Consider the following 22762-nt stretch of genomic DNA (forward strand, 5'->3'; position numbering starts at 1 on the left):
CTGCGTTTAAACGTTACAGCAATGGCAACTCAAACCCCTTTGTGGCAATGAACCCCCCCCCCCTCGTAGTCTGCAACTTATTTCTTAATTAAGCTATCCTTAGCAAAATGAAATAAGGACACTGTTGAGAACATGATGGCCACAGTACAGTATTTGAAAGAATAGCTCCTATTAGAGGTATCACACGAAATTCCAAAGGTTAGAGATCTCATAACAGAATTAATAATAATTGGTATATAGTAGTGTAAGTACTTGTTCGGTTTTGCATTGTAAATGATTGCCGCTTTAAAAGTCTGAGATCGTCCGGCATCCTGCACCTCCAGCAAACTCTGGACCTACAGTATTACATATACTTTTTAAGAAATACTGTTGTACATACATAACAAATGGCCTAGGAAATAAAAATGCAAACAGAGGGCCTTATTCGTGCTGGTAAGTAAATTTTGCAAGTGGAGCAAATACATTTATATTTATTTCTGTGCTGGGTAAATACTGTCTGCTTTTGCATGTAGCCCACGGATGTTAAACAGCTTTATTGTTACACTTCAATTTATATTTAAATTTAAATACACCCGACCATATCTAAATCTCTCTGCATAAGTTATATATGTGACAAAATGGTTTTGTCCAGTTGCTTGCATTTTTTCTTTACTTAAAAACATAAATCAGGCCAAGTGTAGTTACAGTATATGAGAATTTTTTGGAGGGAAATAAAATATGGGTACTTATTTCCTAGCACGGCGCCCACGATCTAGATTGTATGTGTGGGGCTATTATCTCAAGCATTGCATGCATCTTATGTGTTTGTGCGGCATAAGATGCATGCGATGATGAAATCGACAAGATTTTTACATTGGAATCAATGTGAAATGGTCCCTGAGACCCAATTTAACATTTATTCCAATGTAAAAAGCCCCCAAAACCCCAATTTTAATTGCTAACCCCCCCTCATGGGTGAAATGGCCCCCCCATTGTTAATGCTACCCCACTATTGACGCCAACCCGACGTGTGGCGAGCGCAGCTAGCCCGCGAGGGGCGGCGGTATGCGTCCTCCGACCTTTTCATACCCCCACTATCCACGTCGGCGTAGAGTTGATATTATATAGTGTGGCGAGCGCAGCGAGCCACCGAGCCCGAAGCGTGGCGAGTGCAGCGAGCCCTGCGAGGGGACGCGGAATACATGTGAAGTAGTCCGCATCCCCTCGCGGGGCTTGCTGCGCTCGCCACGCTTCACGCTCGGTACCGCCGCCCCTCGCGGGCTCACTGCGCTCGCCATGCTTCGGATTGGTGTTGATAGTGCTGGTGGCGTTAACAATGGTTATTGGGGGCTCACGATTTTTATCCTATAGCATCTTATGGATCTCATGGATCTTATGCATCTTATGGATGCATAAGATCCATGAGATGCATAAGATGAGATCCATACAATTAAAAAATCTTTCAATTGTATTGATTGTATGTATGCCTTAAGTAAGTCATACAATCTATGCGATGGGCGCCGTGCTAGGAAATAAGTACCAAAATATGCTGCAGAACTGCAATTGTTAAAACTAGATTGGACTAATAATCAACACTAAAAATACCAGGAATGTAGTCAAATATTTAAAAAGAAAATCAGGACAGCAAAGCTTTAAGCTGAAATAAAATGCTCTGTACCATGCTTTATTATATTACTTGAGGGACATGCTGTGGAACCGTCTGTTTAATGTAATGCTTTGAGAACTATGCAGTGCTGGAATCTTCCTATGCTGCTAGTTTACCATAAAGACGTAAATCCGTTCAATTGATGTGGAAAAAAGGCAGTTCTTGCAATCTTCATGCAGCTGATGTGATCACAGGCTGCGACTCGTTTCAAAATGTGCCCCTTTTTCAAGCAATGATAATTATAAGCAGACAAGTCGATGTTTAAATAAATGAATAATAGGTTGATTGTTTTCCTTCTTGTTCATTGAATAATTTATTGTATTGTTCTTCTTTATTGCATAATTGATACAGCTGCAACCACCTTTTATCTATGATGTGATAGCATAACCTAAAGTATTTTTTGGGGGGTTTTATTTGATCAATTAGTCATTTTCTAGTTAATTAATATAAATAGTATGCATAAAAATCATACAATGAGTGTAGTAGTTGGTTATGTTTTGTTAAACTATAGTTCATATAATGTCAATGTTACTGGAGGTCATAGTAATTATAGACAAGCAAAAGTAGTAATTATCAAAATCAACAATGTAATAGCATTAAATAAAATTGATGTATAATCTTAAAAAAGAAATCCTTGGCTTATACAGTACTAGTCAAAATGATGGAACAACATAACAATAATATCAGCACTGGCAGCTCTGCATGCCTAAATGGAGCAACACACAAATTGCTTTTTCGGGTGCCATCTATTGGCCATCGGCACTCACACTTGACTTCCCCCTGTAGAGGTGAGCACCAGCAATTAGCCTTTTAGTATATATGATGATTAACCCTTTGAGTGCCAAGTGAATTTGTCAAACTTGGAATTATATAGAACAAGTGTTGGCCAGACACTGGCATTTTTAGCAGATCTCTCTCAGAGATGTCGGCACTCATGTTTTGCACATCTCTCGCAGAGATGTTGGCAATCAAAGGGTTAACACCAGTAAAACATTAGGAATAAAAAAAACATTATGTAAAAATTTACATATAAAATAAGTGTATACTAGGACAGATGACTGGCAATACTGAGGAGGATATATGCAGCTACAGAAGATGAAATTATACAAATATAAAAAAGATATAAACAAAAATGTAAATAATCTATATATAATTAATATAGATTCAAAAAATAAAATAAATAGCATAGGCAAAAATTAAAGTAACAAAAATGTACTCCGATTGAAATGAAAAAAGGAGGATAAAAAAATAAGCATAAATTAAGCAAAAACAAATTGTGTCTTTCAATGATGAAAATATAATTGATTATATAATTGTGTGTTTGCTACAAAATTGAAAGCAACAATTACTTATAAGGCGTGTGCAATAAGTTTCCAGATGCAGTTTATAGGTAGACACAATCTGACTTTCTGGTCATGAACAGTATATAAGCAGCTCTGCAGTTTCCTAACATGTTAACTTCCTTTACATACTGGTTATGGGGTTCAACAGAGACCACTGGAGAGTCATGGTCTTCTACGACGTCAAGAGATTTTAACAAATGCAGATTACTTTGTTCCAAACAACTGCATTTGTGTGGTTTGCAGAATTTTAGTGCAGGAGACGGCCCTTGGAAGGGGAGAAAAGCTGCAACCGACCTATGTACAACATCACCGTGACAATGTTGATGGCAAAGTTTCAGCAGAAGAGTTTCAGGCAATTTATTGTTATTTGTTGGCCAGATTATTAAATTATGTATGGGAGATCATCAGTAGCTCAGTGGTATCCAGTTGGAGGTACACTGCCCAGATTTCCAACATAAGGACAGTGCGACCAAGCATATGGTGTCTGTTTTTGTGGTCAAGACTTGTCATGTAGCTACTTTACCACTTGTGCAGCACTTGGACTGGTACACCAACCATCAACCACCAATGTTGCCCTTTCCATCAGGAAAATGCACCTGTCTGCACAAGTCCAGGAAAGTGTTGGATTTTTTGGCCCATGAACATTTTAGAAACTTGGTCATCTGCCATACAGTCCATATCTGGTCCTCTTTTTATTTCTTGGTGTTTTTATAAATCAAGCACAAGATGTTTGGGATTTGTTTTAAGTCACTGGAAGCCACAGTGGAGACATTCCAAGTGGTCCACATGCAACTTTGCATAAGATGCTCTTGCAAACACTGAGCAAAATGTAATGTTAACTTTGTACATATAATACTTTTCGTGCATCTTGAAACTTACTGTACATCCCTCATATAAGGCAAAACGAGCCTTAGAGCAGTTTGTCACAATTCAGCTGCAGAATCATCAAGTACGTTCCGGTTTTGTAAGCTTTTATTACATAACCACCATAAAGGGTTAAGCCTCTCCTTCTCTCTTGTTATGAATGTATCATACTGGGGGAAATTTAGTGAGATACCATAGCCTTAGTACTGAGATACAATCTTAGTAAATGCCCCACCCCCTGTCTTTTGACTTGCTACCATTATTAGTGCTATATAATGTGGGTCAATTTTCGACTCAGTCTTTTTAATATTTAATTCACGACCTAGAAAACGAATTGACCATATTTGCCTTTGAAATTAAACTGCTGAGTTATTGGCACAGAGCAGGATAATGACTTGCTACAGAAAGATTTACCTAAACTGGAAAACTGGGCTGTGAAATGGCAAATTAAATGGAATGTTGATAAATGTAGGTTTATACACATTTGGATAACCAAGAAAAACAAAAACAGACTGAAAAAATACTAGTAGACAGAAAGCTAAGAAACAGCACAAACATGGGCTATAATGTTAAAAGTTAATTGTAATTCCCTTATTAGACCATATCTAGTCTATGAGGTACAGCTGGGCACTACCTTACGAAGAACTTGGACGGGTTTGTGTTGGGTAATGACAGTTAAAGAGAAAACAATATTTACTTTAATATGTCTAAATGGTCAGCATTACCACTGTGCAAACCTAGTCACCAATGATTGGGGGGGGTGACATAATAAAGTTCATTTTATTTTTTCAATGCACCACATGGAGCACCAGCTACTGACGTGGAAGAGATGCAGCTGGTACATGCAGTGCAATGCTGCTGGCTGTTGATCCTCCATCTCTGTTTTATTGTCTGGTGTGGCGCTTTGGCGTTTGTACTCCCTTCTCACACCTGATGAGTTAAGCTGTGAGAATGTGGGCGCACTGTGATCCAGTGCCATATATTCCAACAAGTAGAGTGGCAACACCTAGGTCTAGGACAGGTCTATCGGCGGTATTTAATATAGAAATATATTCATCTTCTATGCAGATTGTTATTTAAAACTGTTATACTTTGAACTACAGTATAGAGGGGACAATGGGCCGTCAATTGCAAATAAACACGGTTTCATTAGAAGATTAGAAAAAAAAACAGATGGCTTTGTGTTGGTAGGAAAATTCTTAAGACAAAATATAATTTTCACTCTAAAATGGGCCTGTGGTATAATTTAACTTTTCAGAGTAGAATGTAGTTTCTACTGAAATTGGCTTAACTTTGCATTGCACCATATCTTCCAGTGGCTATTCTGGTACTTGTACATGCAGTGCTGAGTCAGGCTCCATCCATTGTCTGGCTCAGTCAATGAATTTACTCAATAACAGAAGGGAGCTTTGGTGCTAATCAGAGTTATATGGTAAAGAGCAACGTATGACGAATGGTTTCTTCAAATGGATCACAATGCAAAAAGCCCAGTAGTAACATGCATCCCTTTATCCTTACTTCAAGACTGCAAAGTGTCCATTACAAAACATAAATACACAGCACAGAGTAAATGCAAAATGTTATACAGGTACTGATTTCTTGCATTCTGCAGTATATTTCATGCAGCACAGTAGAGATACTGGGAACTCAGCAGGCTCCTTAAAAAATCTCCAATATCTAGCCTGTTTTTGCATTGCTGGCAGTGTTAACGCATGGGTCCGTGAACTTATCATGGATTCTGTGTGTTAATGTACAAAGACAAATGTCTTAACAAGAGGAAAATTAATTGAATTGATTAGCCCATACTTAAAAAGTCAGAAAAAGCTCAAGGCAGTTTTTTGGACCCATTAATTTTTTGTGGCTAACTGAATTCACCAAGTCTCAATCCCAAGTCCTTTACGTGTCCTAGTAGTTTGTGTTTACAGCGAAGTGCTGAATCTCTTGGAAGTTTATTATGAACCCTCCACATGAGAAGCTTAATGCTGATTGAGAAAGACAAATAATGATGCTCCTGTAAAATAATTACTGAACTCTCTTGGTTTCATTTTACGCACAACAGACAACATTGAGCTTAATATTACAATATTATATTTTCTATCAGTGTCTACAATGGCAATCGTTGTATTCTTGTAATCTTACAAAATTTGTCTGTCATTCTGTGATCTTAGTGTTCTGTCTACTTTGTGTAATCTCAGTTTATTAGAAATTACAGATGTACGGGTGCCAGTGCTGTTTTTTACAGAGACTGCTTCTCTCGCACTGTGACTCAGAGAGTAAAGGTTCGATCATTTGACGAATGTCTGGTCTAGTCCTCATTTTCAAAATTCATAATGTTGTTACTTGATTTATGCAGGAGCGCCTAGATTTCACCAAAATACATATATTTATAGTGCAATATAGAATCATTTGCATACACACTGACATTTTAACTTGCCAAATGGACTAGTTATGCAAAATTAGAGCATCCTGTTCAATGTATAGACCTACGTATGCCCCTAGCTTTGCAGACCAGTGAAAAAAAGTTATTTCATTCTTGTGATCAGGATACAATGGTGGTTCAATAGGTAAGGTAACAAGATCACTCACCATTTCATTCTACCTTCCTGCCACTTCTCCCCATCACCGCCATTAAACTTTGCTTCATAGCAGTCATACTGTCCCAAAATCTGTTGTAAGATGGCAGGTCTGGTTGAAACCGTGTCAAACATTGAGGTGAGTAGTGTGATCAGATTTTTGTGTCTAAAGGGCACATCAGCAGCTGAAACCTATTGCCATCTTGTCAAGGTGTATGGTGATAACAGGTTTGGTGCACTGCCGTTGATAATGTCAGGATAGACATTCAGGATGAGTGTCAATCTGGGCATCCAACTCATTCACCACAGGAAGTCCACCAAACCAAAACATGTTTCTGGAACATGACATTGTAAATGTACACCTCATTAAGTTGGTAATGAATTCTATCTGCTGATGTGCCCTTTAGACATAGAAACTTAATCACACACCTAGGTGTTTGACAATGTTTCCACCAGTCCTGCCATCTTACAACTGATGTTGGGACAGTATTACTGATATGAGGAGCAGTCAAATGGCCGTGAGGGGAAGCAGTAGTCTTCCTGCTCTCGTCTGGTGGGAAATTGTAATGAAACATAGAACATTACACATGTGAGAGGTCTTGTTACCTTGTATCTGTCTAGTACAGAGAGCATGTTTGACAGAATCTCGTGTTCTGTTGACATCTAGACTTTTTTAGTGTTCGCGACAGTCTACAAAGTACTGTTTGACAAAAGTAAGATTGACTCTCAAACTAATAAAATTGTTGATATAATAAAGACAGTCCCCACTCTCAAACATGATTAATTTTGCCATCAATAAAGCTTAATCAAGCAGTAGAACAATGAAATGCTTTATTTAATGAAAGGGATAGTAAGTTAAACCTTGACATGATATTTGCACTTATTTTTCTCTTCAATCTTTTGTACCTCTCTACAAAATCAGTCACATTTCTAATTTCATGTGTCTCATCAAAGCAGAGAATAGTAACACATCTTAATGTACCCTCGGTGGGCAAGGTGTCTAGTCCACCAGGGTAATTTTGACACTTCTAATTCCTTCTCCTTTTTTCTTTTATATTTGTTGTTGATTTCTTTTTAATTGATTTTTTTTGCTATAATATTATACAGTATTGCTTTAAATAATAATGACGTACATTTTCTATGTGAATATCCCTAGCTTCCAGTTGTACAGATACAGATGTGTATGAGCCAGGATTAGAGAATTGCGAGGTATGCCCATGTTCACTGCTGCTCTGTGTGCATCTCCTGGTGTGCACAGCCATTGACAGTCTTCTGAGGGACATACGGGGCTACTTGGAACTTTAGAATTTCTAGGACTGCCACCAACCTTGTTGTAACATGGTCTTTACATTGTGCCCCAATCTGCACAAAAGAGGAGAGCTATGGAATACCACAGTGATCTTCTTATTTACAAATGTATATGAGACATGTACAGTATTCTGCAAAATTTAACTGCTTAGTTGATTTGACCTTTACAGGTAATCCATAATAATTATAGAAACAACATATGTCTAATACTGCTTTCACATTGCAGAAATGGGTAATGACACGGTATTCTTAAATGGGACTTTAAAACGGGTCTGAGCCTTGAGACCTTTCACATTGCAGGTGAAAACCGTTTTAAAAATCATTTAATACCATTCAAACATTCAACCGGTTTAACCCCCAAGGGACACGTTTCAAGCCATTGAAATATAGCTGTTCAAACTGCCAAAAAAACGGCTTTTTAACCGTGTTGAAATACCGGTTAACTTTAACCGGTAAATCAACTCTGGCACTTTCACATTGCAGCCTTAAACGTTTTAAAATGGAAAAAAACGTCAATATACCGTTTTAAAAGTGCGATGTGAAAGGGGTATTAGGAGCTTCATTGCTGCAATAATTGGCAATAAAAGAATTATTAGAAAATATTGCAAGTCATATACAGAATATTTAGGTGTAATCTTAAGTAAAGTAAGTATACCAAAAACTGTTTTGACTACACTATGCTACAATTGGTGCAGGTCTGAGGGATCACTTTTTTTATGATGTTAAAAAACAGCTGCATAGATGACGGATATAAAGCAGTGATACAGAATACTAATATCCAAGGGCCCAGCTGGCATAAGTGCATGGAGTACAGCTGCTATGGGGCCCTGAGCTGAGATGTGCCCATCTTCCTCCGTCACAGTTACATGTGCTATATACATTTTTCACCAATGGGTGCTACAAATTATTGCCTTGGGTCTACAATGTAAATTGATTTAAAATAAACTGGAGGGCATTATAATGTTACATAATTTGAACAAGGGCACTGTAATGTGCACAATATGCAGTGTGGTGTGACATAATATGTACTGGGGCAATACTGTAATGTGGCATAATATGAAGTGGAGATACTATATAATGTGAATTGGGAGTACTGTGTTACATAATGTACTGGCAGCCCTACAATGTGAAATTATGTGAACTAGAGCACTATTATGGGGGTATACACTTATTAGGTCGATATGGGTAAGGTCGACAGGGTTGCAAGGTTGACAAAAGCAAAGGGTCGAATATGGAAGGTCAACATGAGTTTTTCACCTTTTTTTGAGACAACCTGTGCAGACAGGCGGTATTTCATACCCTACCATCTACTACGGCGTAGCGGGAGAATAAAATAGTGTGCAGAGCACAATGCAGCACCGTGCCGGAAGCATGGCGAGTGCAAGGCTACACTTAGACAGTGCCCACGGGGAGTGTGTCGACATTCGGGGTAAAAACATGAAAAAGTCATGTCAAACTTTTGACTCGACCGTTCCATTGTTGACCTAATGCTTGTGTTGACCTTCCAACCCTGTGGACCTTACCCTCGTCAACCTATTTCAGATGTCAGCCTTTAGTTATCGACCCAGTGCATGTCGATCTAAATTGAGTCAACCCAATGGCCCATACCCTTTATGGGGCATAACTTTAACAACTGCTGCAGGGAGGTGCCTCTTTAAAAGCATTCAGACAAGGGCCCCTTCATTATGTTGCTATGGGGCCACACAGTTCTTGCTATGATATGCTGCTGTCATTTATGACAGACAGTGCAAGAACAGTGCAATGTTATAGCTGGTATCTAGATAATAGAGCTACAGTGTGTAGGTAGACAGTCAATAGGTCGACATGCATTCGGTGAGCCGGTACTAATGGTTGACATCCGAATGGACGACACAATTTAAAAAAAATGTTTTCCTTTGTTTAATTTATTAAATAACTGGACTACAGTTTGGAATAGTAACCAGCGGTAGCAGAGCCAAGCCTGCCAGGGTGTACATTTCTATTGGTAGTGGTTACATGTTATCAGACATACCAGATTTGACACCCCCCAAAAATAAAAATAATAGTGTTGACCTTCTGTACCTGTCAACCAAATGCATGTCAACCATTTGTTTTTGACCTATTGACTGTAGACCTTAATACTGTAGATATTTTATAACACACACTTGGCAGCTTCATGTTTTGCTGTTAATACACTTGTAATAGATATATGCCTATAACATTTTACATGGACAGCGCTTTACTATTACAGTGAGCGGAAAATAAGCTGGGAAACTGAAATACTAAAACCACATTGATTTATAAGTTATGGCTACATCAGGAGAGGCCAACCAATCAGAGACAGTGAGCCAACAAAATATGTTATAGTAACACAAAGTGCCGATACCATGCAGAAAATGGGCGTGTCCTAGCTAGCACAAATCAATGCCCCATTTTTTTAGGGGTATTCAGTGCCCCCTGATGGGGAGCTGTTGAAGGCGAGAAGCACCGATAGCTCACCCTCAGTATTCAACTCCCTTCACTTGCTGTTTCCACCTCACCTGTTCCCTGAGGCAGACTCGCTGCATTTATGGCAAACCTTGCCGTTTAAGGGAGTTTTCGGCGAGGAAAAGCCATCCCCGCTGTAAAACCCCCCTCGCTGGCTCTTTGTGTTCATGTCTTTGGAATGACATTTGTAGGAGCATGACCTTGTGTCAAACCTCAGTTTTTAGTTAGGGTGGGGTTGAGGCAAGCACATTGAAAATACACAATTTCATCTTCCCGATTTAAAAAAACGTTATTACCTCTTCACTTTGCTGTCACTTTTGACAATCCTTGTTTTCAGTATTTTTTTTTTATAATTCTGGCTATTATGTGAAGCTACTCAGTCATTCTTTTACATATGTTTCTAAGAACAGATCAATGTTTTGATTTTACTTATTTCATGTTAAAAAAAATAACTTACAAAGGTAAGTAGACAGACCCATCTGCTCTGCTATGCAGCCGCAGACCTGCTCTGACATCCAGCCGTCTCACCCTCTCTGCTGTCTGGCCGCCGCACCTGCTCTGCTGTCCAGCCGCCACGCCCAGCCTTTCACTCCTTTGCAGTCTCTGTTCCAGTTTCCTGATGCTGGGTACAGGATGCTCTTTCTGCATCAAGCACAAAGCAAAGTAGCGCACAGTCGGGGGAGGCAAGCGGCAGTGCTGTGGTTGCGGAAGGCAGCACACAGCGGAGTAGCGCACAGTCAGCAGTGCCGCGGGTGCGGGAGCCACATCTCTTTAAGAAAAGATCCACATGTGACTCGAGCTACAGGCTGGCCACCCCTAGGCTACATGTTTAATATAGGTTACTGCAAGATCGCAATAAAGTGTATATGAGGCTCGTACAGAGGAGCCCACTCTTATTATATACACAGTAGTCAGCAGTTATGAGCAAACCTAATTGCATTGTAAAGAATGGGACGAGGCCTTATCCACAGCTGACTGCTAATGCATGTGCAGCTGTATTTTTTTATTTATTTCACAAACTCGCAGTTGCAATAATATTATTACTATTACAGTTTATTTATAAAACGCCAAATGTTTTGCAGCGCCGCACACAGGACATACAATAGAACAGTGAGACCAAACTTAACAATACAGTAAATAAATAACAAAAATAGAGTATGGGTATAGAGCACCACAGTTTAATACACACTACAGCTTATATATGAGTAGTGAGGGACTAATCAGTGAAGTACTATGGGCTGGTGGCCATAAATAGAGATGAGCCATAGCCATCTTGAGAGTATCCGGACAAGGATGGTCACTTTGTAGGGGAGAGTGAGATACTTGTGATAAGTGAGATATAAGAAGAGGGCTTTGACAACAGGAGGGAAGAGGAGCTAACAATCTAGTGGATTGCTGGTCTCATCCATTTTCTTGTTTACTAATGTGCCACAGACTGCAAGCGCTGAGAAGCCCACTTTCAGTGTCTCTGGACCAGGCAACTACTCTGGCAGCTGTAAACACTTCACCAATGGTACTTTGCAACAATCTATGGACTGCTCAGTTATTCCATCTAGGAATGGCCATAGCTGTGCGCCTAATAATCACTGAACTGTGCAAACATCTACATTTTGTCCACCTCTGAATCAGTGTAAAGGTCCATACACACTGGGCGTTTTTGCCCAGAGTGTATGGATAACGATAATGGGGAAAATTGATGGGCTGAAAAACGCTCAGTGCATACACATTGAGAGTTTTTCGCCCATTTTAGCAATTTTCCCTGGGGTGGACAACTTTCCATAGCAGGACGCTATGGAAAACCTTCCACTCCATTGCTCATCTGCTGGTAATAGCAGTAGAGTGGCTGGGCCAGCAATGATGGGAGAGTACCCATCAGCGCTCATCGCTGCCCTGTACACACTGGGCGGCTTTCGAGCTGAAAGCAACTCAAACGTATAAACTGAGCAGCTTTCAGCTCAAAGTCGCCCAGGGTGTATGGGCCTTTAGTGTTAAATAGAGGATGCTAAAAGCATAAAAAGAGCATAACTGGGCCATTCTGCAGTCCCCAAATAATATAATGGGGACTGTGGTCTGGCTAGTACTTTAAAGGTTTGAGCCAATTTGTGTATGTAAACCTTTTTATGTGTATTGCCGCATGACAGTTTGTCTATTATTGAAATATGACTGAAAATCATTACCACACAAATACAGGGCTTACAGTATGTGTGTTGCTGTTTCTTAACTTGCCCATTGGTATACTGTATTTACTGCATTAAACAATATTTGTTTACTCTATTTTAGTCTACCTTTGTTTTTTCTATGCTCTTCACACTCCATGAGAAAGCTGGTTATGATTGGTATGGGAGTAAGCACAAGTAGTGGGAAGCCGATCATAAACGCCTGGAGGCGGGGGTCCAATGAAACTGTATCTCCTCTAGAGTCTTGTGGGAGTTGTGCCATGGGTCAAAGAAACCCTTTAGAGAAAATATGATAAGTGCTGTAAATGTAGCACTGAGAGATACCTCTTTCTAAACAGGGCTTGGCATTTACCACTACAAATTCTGCTTGCCCATCTGACCACGTTGCCAGCTATCTCCTGCTTGCTCACAACATTCTGATCCCTCATGTTGTTAATGCTCTTTTTGTACATTAGGCCATCGCAAGACATCAGTTTGGAAGAATTTGATGATGAAGATTTATCAGAAATCACAGATGACTGTGGGATTGGACTGAACTATGACTCAGACCACTGTGATAAGGTAACAGTCTTATTACTGTACTAACATTTTATTTATTTATTTACAGTTTCTTATATAGCGCAGCAGATTCTATTGCGCTTTACAATAGTAGACAGTGATAAAACAAACTGGGTAACAACAGAAAGACTTGGAGGTAGGAGGGCCCTGCTGCAAACTTACAGTCTATAGGTACATAGGAGGGAAACACAAGGCAGGCACCAGTAATAGCATAGCAGTCCCACCAAGTTACAAGTCCAGAAGGGAAGCTATATAATACATAAGTGCCTCAGAGGGTTATGCGTGTAGAACTTAAATATGATAGGCTTGCCTGAAGAGGTGAGTTTTCGGGGAACGCTTGAAAGTTTGGAGGCTAGCGGAGAGTCTTATTGTGCATGGAAGTGCATTCCATAGGATGGGAGCAGCCCGATGAAAGTCCTGTAATAGTGAATGGGAGCTAGTGATCCGTGCAGAAGAGAGACGCAGATCTTGAGCAGAGCATAGTGGTTGAGATGGGAGATATTTTGTAATAAGTAAAGAGATATATGCTGGTGCAGTATGGTTAATAGCTTTATATGCAAGTAGAAGTGTTTTATATTGAATACAGTAAAATACAGGAAACCGATGGAGGGACTGGCAGAGCGGATCAGCAGACGATGAGTGCCTTGGACATGCCTTAATAAATAAATAAATATAGATATAGATAGATAGATACAAAGCCAAACAGGCGGCACTCTGAAAAGTAAAAAAAAGACAGGCTTTGTGGTTGAATTGGCAAATTTTCAGTACTTTACTAAGCACACTACTCTAACTTTATATAAAGAAATGGAGGAGAAAACCACAAAAGAGTGTAGTAAAGCTTCTTATGCATTCTAGAAAATAAAAGCAATAATGTAATTGGTTGCTATTGGCAACATCACCTCTTTTCATTTTTAGAAACTTTGGTAAATTAACCCTGCAATGTCAGTTTTTCATACTCAGTTTTTTACGTGCCAATTATTGATTTTACAAACAGAACCCTCCACTCTGCCCATTATGTTTTCATATTGCATCACTGCCATACTGATACTGTAGCTGTTTCTTTCCTTTGGTCCATAAAGAAAACCTTCTCCTTCTGCATCAGTATAGTGCACACAGAACAGACCTGCACACTGAGGATTATACAGTAGGTGCATTTGTTGCAAATAGTGAGAAATAATTATCAGATGGTGAGCTGGATTTATATGTTTACATTCTGACACTAACTCCAAAGACATCTGAAATGAATTGCTACAAACAAATTTATAGCAAAGTGTAAATCGCTAACATTGATTATAGCCATATAAACCCACAGACAAGTTGTTATGTACTAGTTACCAGCCAGTGATGGAATCACATAACAGTAATGTCACAACCGGCAGCTTTGCCTGGTGAAATGGAGCAACACTTTATGGAGTGGCCACCGGTGCACACAACACTTGAAATTCCCTTCATAGAGGTGAGGAGCAGCATTAGCCTTTTAATACAAAGGGCTAGTTGTATATAAGGAGCCTGATTCTAAGTTGCACACAACTCTGAATGCAGAAAGATATTGCCATTTTGAAGCACACTCTGGGTGAGATTTAATAGGATGAGAGATTCAGAATGTGAGAAATTTGTTAAGAAATCACTAGTTTTTTTAAAGCGGCAATCATTTACACTGCAAGACCAGTTTGATTTTGCAGTGTAAATGATTGCCGCCTTAAAAAAACCTGGAGATTTCTTACCAAACCCCTGACTTTCTGAATCTTTCATCCTATTAAATCTCACCCTATATGTCATGGCCTTCATACGCTACATCCAGCAACTTCCAGATTATTGCATCTTGCATTGGGCTGAATATATGTTACTGTGTACCAATGGGACATTGGCAGAAGAAGCATGTACACATGGTTGCAGGTTATTCTGATCTGTAAGTATGTAGAGATATATAGAATTTCAGCAGGATCTCCTACAGGAGATAGGCATACAGATGGAGTGCCTCTAAGCCAGCGCCGGGGCTCACCAGAATGCCCCTGCTGACGATAGCCGGCGGAGAGGCGCTCCATCTGACTGGGACGCACACGTATGTGCATCCCAGTTTCCGGGCGGCGGGGGAGGCGAACCCTGCCCATCTCTGCTTCAGGGAGACGGGCAGGGTGCGGGGGGGTGCGGGGAGGCGGCGGCGATCGACGGGGACCGCCAAGGAGCTCCGTCGGAAGGGGATGCGCGAGCATCCCCTTCCGACGGTTGGCGATCCGACCGCCAGACCCCCTCTGAATGACGGTGGCTCCATCTGTATTTGAGTCTGACTCAAAACACATGGCTGTTCGCACTGAGTTCCGATTGCTAAAGGTGGTCAGAATGAAGTCTGTGTTATGAGCAAGTTAGCATAAGGCCAAAGGTGTTTCCGCAGTTATAATGGTGTACAGATGTATAACTACTGTATGTAACAAAGGGAGGAGACGAGGAGAGAATAGTGCCCATCCTAATAGTATACTCCTACTTGTTCTGTAAGTTTTGCCTACAAATCATTGTGCTTGTTGGGGATATAAAGTTACAGTTTCTCAAGGTCACCTAGTTATATAACAGATTTGAAGACGCTATTAACTTCTTTAGTGACAGTTGATAACAGCGCAGAAAGTATGTTTTAAATTAATTAGCTTCAAAGTCCTTTCTTTAAGAAACTAGAATCAATTTTTTGCATGAGTAGATTATCATAATCAGCTTACTACTAGCAGTGATTAAAGGACTTGGAATATTATAATAGAAAATTCTCAGCCATAATTTTAATCTGATTTTCACAATTAATCACTGCTGACATTAGATACATGTTTAATGAAATGCCATTTCTGTCAAGCTTTAATTCACAGGAATGTAGGTCTCTCATGTTTTCTGGGTTTACCAGAGCAATCCATTTTCCTACTATGGACTTTTAACTCCTTTAATGTTCCTTAAATTCCATTTATGGGAAACAATTGGTGAGAAGTACACATACACAGTTTGTAAACTCACACTTTTCACATAACTAAGGGCCTTATTCTGATCTGAGCTCAGTACAAATTTGGGTACTTATGTAATATCTGGGCTCACGTTTTTCTTATGAGACCGCGTCCCCTCGCGGGGCTCGCTGCGCTCGCCACGCTTCGGGCACGGTGGCTCGCTGCGCTCGCCACATTATATAAAATCAACTCCAAGCGTAGTTGGATAGTAGGGGTATGAAAAAAGGGGGTGCATTTAACATGGGAGCCCAGATAATACATAAGTACCCAAATTTGTTCTTAAAATGGGCAAAACCATGTGCACTGCAGGTGGGGCAGATGTAACATGTATAGAGAGAGTTAGATTTGTGTGAGTTATTTTGTTTCTGTGCAGGGTAAATACTGGCTGCATTATTTTTACACTGCAATTTAGATTTCAGTTTCAGCACACTCCACCCAAATTTAATTCTCTTTGCACAGGTTTCATCTGCTCCACCTGCAGTGCACATGGTTTTGCCCATTTTCCGAACAAATTTGTACTGAGCTCAGATCAGAATAAGGCCCTATGTTATTATCTGGGGGGGGGGGGGGGGGGGGTTGTTTATACTGAGGTTTATATATTCAGGAAAAGCTAAAACCTCACACACTAAATGTAATTCATTCAGTCACTTATTTATTTCATAACCTAATAACACTATATATATATATATATATATATATATATATATATATATATATATATATATATATATATATATATATATATATATATACATATATGGGGGCAAAAAAGTATTTGGACAGTCACTGATTGTGCAAGTTGACCCACTTAAAAAGACAGAGGGGCAGATGTATGAACCAGCGTTAAGTGCAAAAATGCACTTAAAGCTGGTTAACTGGGGGGGGGGGATTACGATTTTGCTAATGTATTACTAGCGCACCTAACGTGCGCTAGTGACAGCCCGCCGAGTTACGCTCGGTGGGGCTGTCCCCTGCAATCCCCCCCAGGGATTAGCGGCCGGGGCGATGTATTAACAGCCTTCAAGGCGTTAATTCGCCCCGGCCGCTTCGCCAGCTCAGGGCTAGCATTGTCCTATCCCCCACTATGGGGACAACGCTAGCCCTGCGTCTGGCTTGGGCTGCGCTGGAGATCTCGCGGTTTTAGCGAGATCTCGCGCATGCCCAGAAAGCCGGGGGGTGGGGGGGCGCGAGTGCGCATGTGCGGGGCGGCAAGGGAGACGATAAGGAGAGCCGTTCACGCTGGGGATAACGGCTCTCCTTTTCGGCTTTGGGGGGGTTAATACATCTGCCTATAACGTTTGCCCGCTTCTCTACATTATGCTGGCGAAGCGGGAATTGTTATTCGCCAAACGTTATAGGCAGATTAATACATCTGCCCCAGAATGTGGGAAAAAGAAAAAACAGGAAATCACATTGTATGATTTTTAAACAATTTATTTGTATATTGCTGTGGAAAATAAGTATTTGGACAATCAAAAAATCAGTACTTTGTAATATAACCTTGGTTGCCAAATACAGAGGTCAAACGTTTCCTGTAGTTCTTGACCTGGTTTGCACACACTGTAGCAGGTATTTTGGTCCACTCTTACATGCAGATCTCCTCATGTTTTGGGGCTGTCGCCGGGCAACAAAGACTTTCAAATCCTCCACAGATTTTCTATTGGTTTGAGGTCTGGGGACTGGCTAGGCCACTCCAGGGCCTTTAAAATGCTTCTTACAGAGCCAATCCTTAGTTGACCGGGCGATGTGTTTGTCATGCTGGAAGACCCTGCCACGTAACATCTTCTTACTGATGGAGGGAGGTTTTTGGACAAAATCTCACGATACATGGCCCGATTCATCCTCTCCTTAATACGGATCAGTTGTCCTGTCCCCTTTGCAGAAAAGCCTTCCCAAAGCATGATGTTTCCACCCCCATTGCTTCACAGTGGGTAGGGTGTTTTTGGGATGTCACTCGTCTTTCTTTTCCTTCCAAACACGGCAAGTGGACTTTATACCAAAAAGTTATATTTTGCTCTCATCTGACCACATGACATTCTCCCAATCCTCCTCTGGATCATCCAGATGGTCACTGGCAAACTTTAGACGGGCCTGGACAAGTGTGGGCTTAAGCAGGGGGACCTTTTAGGTGCTGTAGAATTTGAATCCACGACAACATAGTGTGTTACTAATGGTAACCTTTGGTCCCAGCTCTCTTGAGGGCATTGAGGCCCCGCCGTGTAGTTCTGGGCTTATTCCTCACCGTTCTCAAGATCATTGATACCCTACAAGGTGAGACCTTGCATGGAGCCCCAGGTTCATGGAGATTGTCAGTAATCCTGTATTTCTTCCATTTTTTTAATAATTACGCCAACAGTTGATCTCTTCTCACCAAGCTGCTTGCATATTGTCGTGTAGCTCATCCCAGCCTTGTGCAGCCTTACAATTTTGTCCCTGGTGTCGTCAGATCTCTGGTCTTGGCCATGGTGGAGAGGTAGCAGTCTGACTGTTGTGGGGTGTGGGTGTGGATTGGTGTCTTTTATACAGTTAACCAGTTTAAACAGGTGCCATTAATACAGGTAACAAGTGAAAGATAGAAGAGCTTCTTAAAGAAGAAGTAACAGGTCTGTGAGAACCAGAAATCTTGCTGGATGGTAGGTGTCCAAATATTTATTTTCTACGAGAATATACAAATAAATTATATAAAAATCATACAATGTGATTTCCTGTTATTTTTCCTACATTCTGTCTCTCACAGTTGAATTGTACCTATGATGGAAATTACAGACCTCTCTCATTCTTTTTAAGTGGGTCAAGTTGCACAATCGGTGGCTGTCCAAATCCTTTTTTGCCCCACTGTATATAAATGTATATACTGTGTATATACATATAAATATATATATATATATATATATATATATATACTGTGTATATATATATATATATATATATATATATATATTATATATATATACTAGTAAGCAAGCTCGAAGCAAATGCTTCGGAAACTAGTCTGCTACCTTGTGATTGCCTGTGTATTTGTGCCTGTGTGAGAGAAAGAGATGTCGTTTCACTTGCTGCCAACAGGCAGTGTTTCAGAGACACACAAACAGACATTAGACATACATATATAGATAATATATAATATTATATAAAACATATATATATATATATATATATATATATGCAGGAAAAAAACAGAAAGCGCACAGGTGAGCTAGTATGAAAGTACAAATTTACTATTAATAACAGGCTTACATACATGTAAGTTTGAGAAAGCAGGTATGCGGTAATATAAAAACCAGCACAGCAGAGTCCACGATCAGAGATAAGCACAGCGGCAGGACATCAGCGGCTGGAAGCGGAGAACCCGGAGACGCTACAGCATGGATAGCTGAGATAAACGTCAACGTCAACCCCGGAACGCCCCAACGCCTTTTTAGTCAGCATATGACTTTGTCAGGAGGCGTGTCTTGCATCCACAAGGATAGGATTTATATACCCAGCGGCAGGCATGTTAAGTGAACTTTCACTAATCATATTAAAGGTATATACCCGCATATATTGTTAAACAACGAAATGAGCAACAATAATACATTGAATGAATACATAGTAAGAATACATAATAAAAAATACAAATACGGTATACAATAAAATACATAATGAAAAATACATGAAGACAAAAAGTACTTTTATACATTATTTAATAAAAAATATATATATATACATATATGTAGAGATGAAGGAAGAATCGACACAGCATTGCACAACACCGACAAAAAGATCAGGACTAAGCACAGACTAAGGGGTATACGCCCAACTACAAAGTCCAGCACATCCCAAAAATAGTCAGTGTCAACAGTGCAAAAAAGGTACTATGTCGATACCTTCATTCATCCCTGAAGGAGACATGGTTTTTAAAGTAAAAATCCAATAAGATTCTCTACGACTCAATTTGGATAAAATATCGCCACCCCTCTCATCCAGGGTAACATGTTCCAAAGCTTTGAAGGAAAAGAAATCAAGGTTAGAATCACAACATAAAGCAAAATGACGGGGAACACTATGAAGAATGGACTTATTACGTATACTCCTAGTATGCTCCAATATTCTAATTTTTCTCTATCATTCTTATGGGATACAGGGAGTCGTTCATAACGATGGGGAAAAGAGCTTATCCGAAGGAGACAGGCACATATAAAAATTTATACAGGGTGTACTGGCTCCTCCCCTCTGCTCCCCTCCCTCTAGCTTCAGTTTGAGAACTGTGCCTCAGGAGAAGCACGCATCAGGAAGAGCTCCAGAGAGTTTTTCTTCTGTTTTATTTTCTTTATTATTTTGGGGCTGCTGTTTGGACTTAACAGCAGTCCTGCGTCGTGGGAGACTAGGGGAAGGGTTCAGCTGCTGGCCACTTCAAGGTACCGAGCTGTCCCTGCCACAGGACCACCGTCCTGAGTGGGTGATGTTACCGCGGGCATTGCGCTGCAGCGCGCACACCCCTGGCACGCCGCACACCCCTAGTCCAGTCTGAAGACGTCTGTGGTGAGTATTACCCCGGGGTTCCCCCGCCGTGGGGTCCCCGGGTTATTGTGCGGCAAAATGGCGGCGGTATGGCGGTGCCCTGCACAGGGACCGCGTAACCCCCTGCCTACACTGAGACAGGGTACAGTTCCTGTTTTGGCCAGGGCAGTTACCAAAGAGGATTTGGACATTCCCCAATGTCAGTCTCAGTATAAAACGCAGGTAAGCTCCGGCGCCATTACGCTGGGCGGAGCTTACCCAGAGTGAGACCAGCTCTGTGAGGGCGCCAAAACCTGCTTCCTGCTTCTTCCCTGGCTGCTGGAAACGCCATTATACTGCTCCAGACACTCCTCAGCGGTGTGGATCAGAGGGAATCTGCTTGCAGAGACAGCTTCAGGTTTTCAGCGCTTGTGTACTTGTGCACTTGCCTGCTTACACTGTAAAGTACTGTTATTGATACTGTACTGTATTACCAGCTCTTCTAATCGGAGAGCTAAGGTTATCAGGTGTATTGGTCTCCTCCATTATCCTCTGTACACCACCCCACTGGCTTGTTAAGCTGTACAGATCAGATAAGGCTACACATAGTATTTATCTGGTTAATTTCACACTGCATATCCACTGTGTGTGCGCGCTGTGTGAGGGGAGACTGTTTGTTTGTCACAATGGTGAGGAAACTTACATGTATGGTGTGCAGTGATAAGTTTGTGCCAGCATCTTCATCACAGGTTACTTGTGAGTCATGCATGTCCCCTCAAAGTACTGGGGTCCCCCCACAACTAACTGGGCAGCAAAGTAGCACACAGGACAGCTCACAGGAGCCAGCCTGGGCTACAGGTATAAAAACCATGCTTGAGACTGTAACTACACAGTTAACTGCTACTGCAGCACAGACCCAGAGAGTACAAAGGGAGCTGGCTGTCCTCTCTGCCAGAGTGGATGTAATTACTCCCACCCCTGGGGATACTCGTAAGAGAAAGACCCCCTCTCAAACCCCTGATTCCGGGGCTGATGATGGGGATGATGGTGATGATATGGATGATGCAGACGCAGGTGATGACGAGCCTGATGCTTCACAGTCACTACTGCGGGGCACAGAGCCATTGATTATGGCAATCAGGGAGGTGTTGGACCTTCCCTTAGCTGAATCCACAGCAGGTGATACCTTCTTTGCTACACAGAAAAGGCAACAGGTAGTTTTCCCTGAGCAGGCTGACCTGGAAAGTACATTCAAGTCAGCGTGGAATAACCCAGAAATGAGGTTTAAAGTGGCAAAAAAGTTTAAGTCCACGTTTCCCTTCGATCCTGAGGGACGTAAGGTGTGGGAGGAGCCACCAGAGGTTGATGCTTCTGTGTCTCGCTTAGCCAAAAAGATGGTACTCCCAGTACCAGGGTCGTCTTCACTTAAAGACACCACGGACAGAAAGGTTGAAAACACTTTGAAGTCCATTTTTACTGCTAGTGGCGCGTGTCAGCGTCCTGTATTAGCTAGTTGCTATATGGCCAAGTCCATATACACGTGGGCCTCCCAGATACAGGAAGGTCTTCTGGGCGACATGACAGTTGCGCAGGTGTCTGAAAAATTACACCATATTCAGGACACTGCTAAAGTTCTGTGTGAAGCGCAGAAGGAGTTAGGTGCCATTAACGGCCGTAACTCAGCCATGGCAGTGTCTGGGCGCAGATCCCTCTGGCTCCGGCAGTGGGCTGCTGACGCTGACTCCAAAAGGAGTGTAGAAAACCTCCCCTTCACAGGTGGCAGGTTATTTGGGAGTGATTTAGACGAATTAATCTCTAAAGCCACGGCGGGAAAGTCCACTTTCCTGCCATCCACTCCACAGGCGCCAAAGCGTCCTTTTCAGGCTCACTCCCAGCAGCAGTCCTTTCGGGCTAGTAAATTCCGCCCTAAAGCAAGAGGTGGTTCAAACGCTGCAAGAGGCTCCCGTGGTAAATTCAGGAAGCCTTCCGCTTCGGCCACCGCAGAGCGGCCATCTGGGGCAGCTGCAGGAAAACCCGCAGCATGACGGTGGGGCTCCACCATTAGCTCCGGCAGAGGTGGGAGCCAGACTGGCGTTCTTCGGCCAGGTTTGGGAAGCCTCGTGCCTCAATTCTTGGGTACAGGCTCTTATTACGCACGGCTACAAGCTGGAGTTTGCAGTTCAGCCACCTCAGAGGTTCTTCAAATCAGGCCTCCCAGCGTCCCCAGAGGACCAAGTGGTGTTGCAGCAAGCAATCCAAAAGCTGGTGCAGGCCAAGGTTATAACCCGGGTCCCTCCCCTAGAGAGGGGGCAGGGTTATTACTCGAACCTATTTGTAGTTCCGAAACCGGACGGGTCAGTGCGCCCAATTC

At 41.6% G+C, this 22762-nt stretch overlaps 1 protein-coding gene across 1 annotated transcript in view; it reads left to right on the forward strand.

Moving 5' to 3' along the window:
- Positions 1-22762, forward strand: part of MAPK8IP2 (mitogen-activated protein kinase 8 interacting protein 2) — a 69126-nt gene that overhangs the window by 6502 nt on the left and 39862 nt on the right. Inside the window, exon 2 of the mRNA XM_083183194.1 lies at positions 12832-12937. Coding sequence (XP_083039320.1) covers positions 12832-12937 — 106 coding nt within the window. The remainder of the gene's footprint in view (positions 1-12831; positions 12938-22762) is intronic.

This window comes from Crinia signifera, chromosome 4 (genome assembly GCF_055691185.1).
Source record: "Crinia signifera chromosome 4, ASM5569118v1, whole genome shotgun sequence".
NCBI classification, from domain to species: Eukaryota; Metazoa; Chordata; class Amphibia; order Anura; family Myobatrachidae; genus Crinia; species Crinia signifera.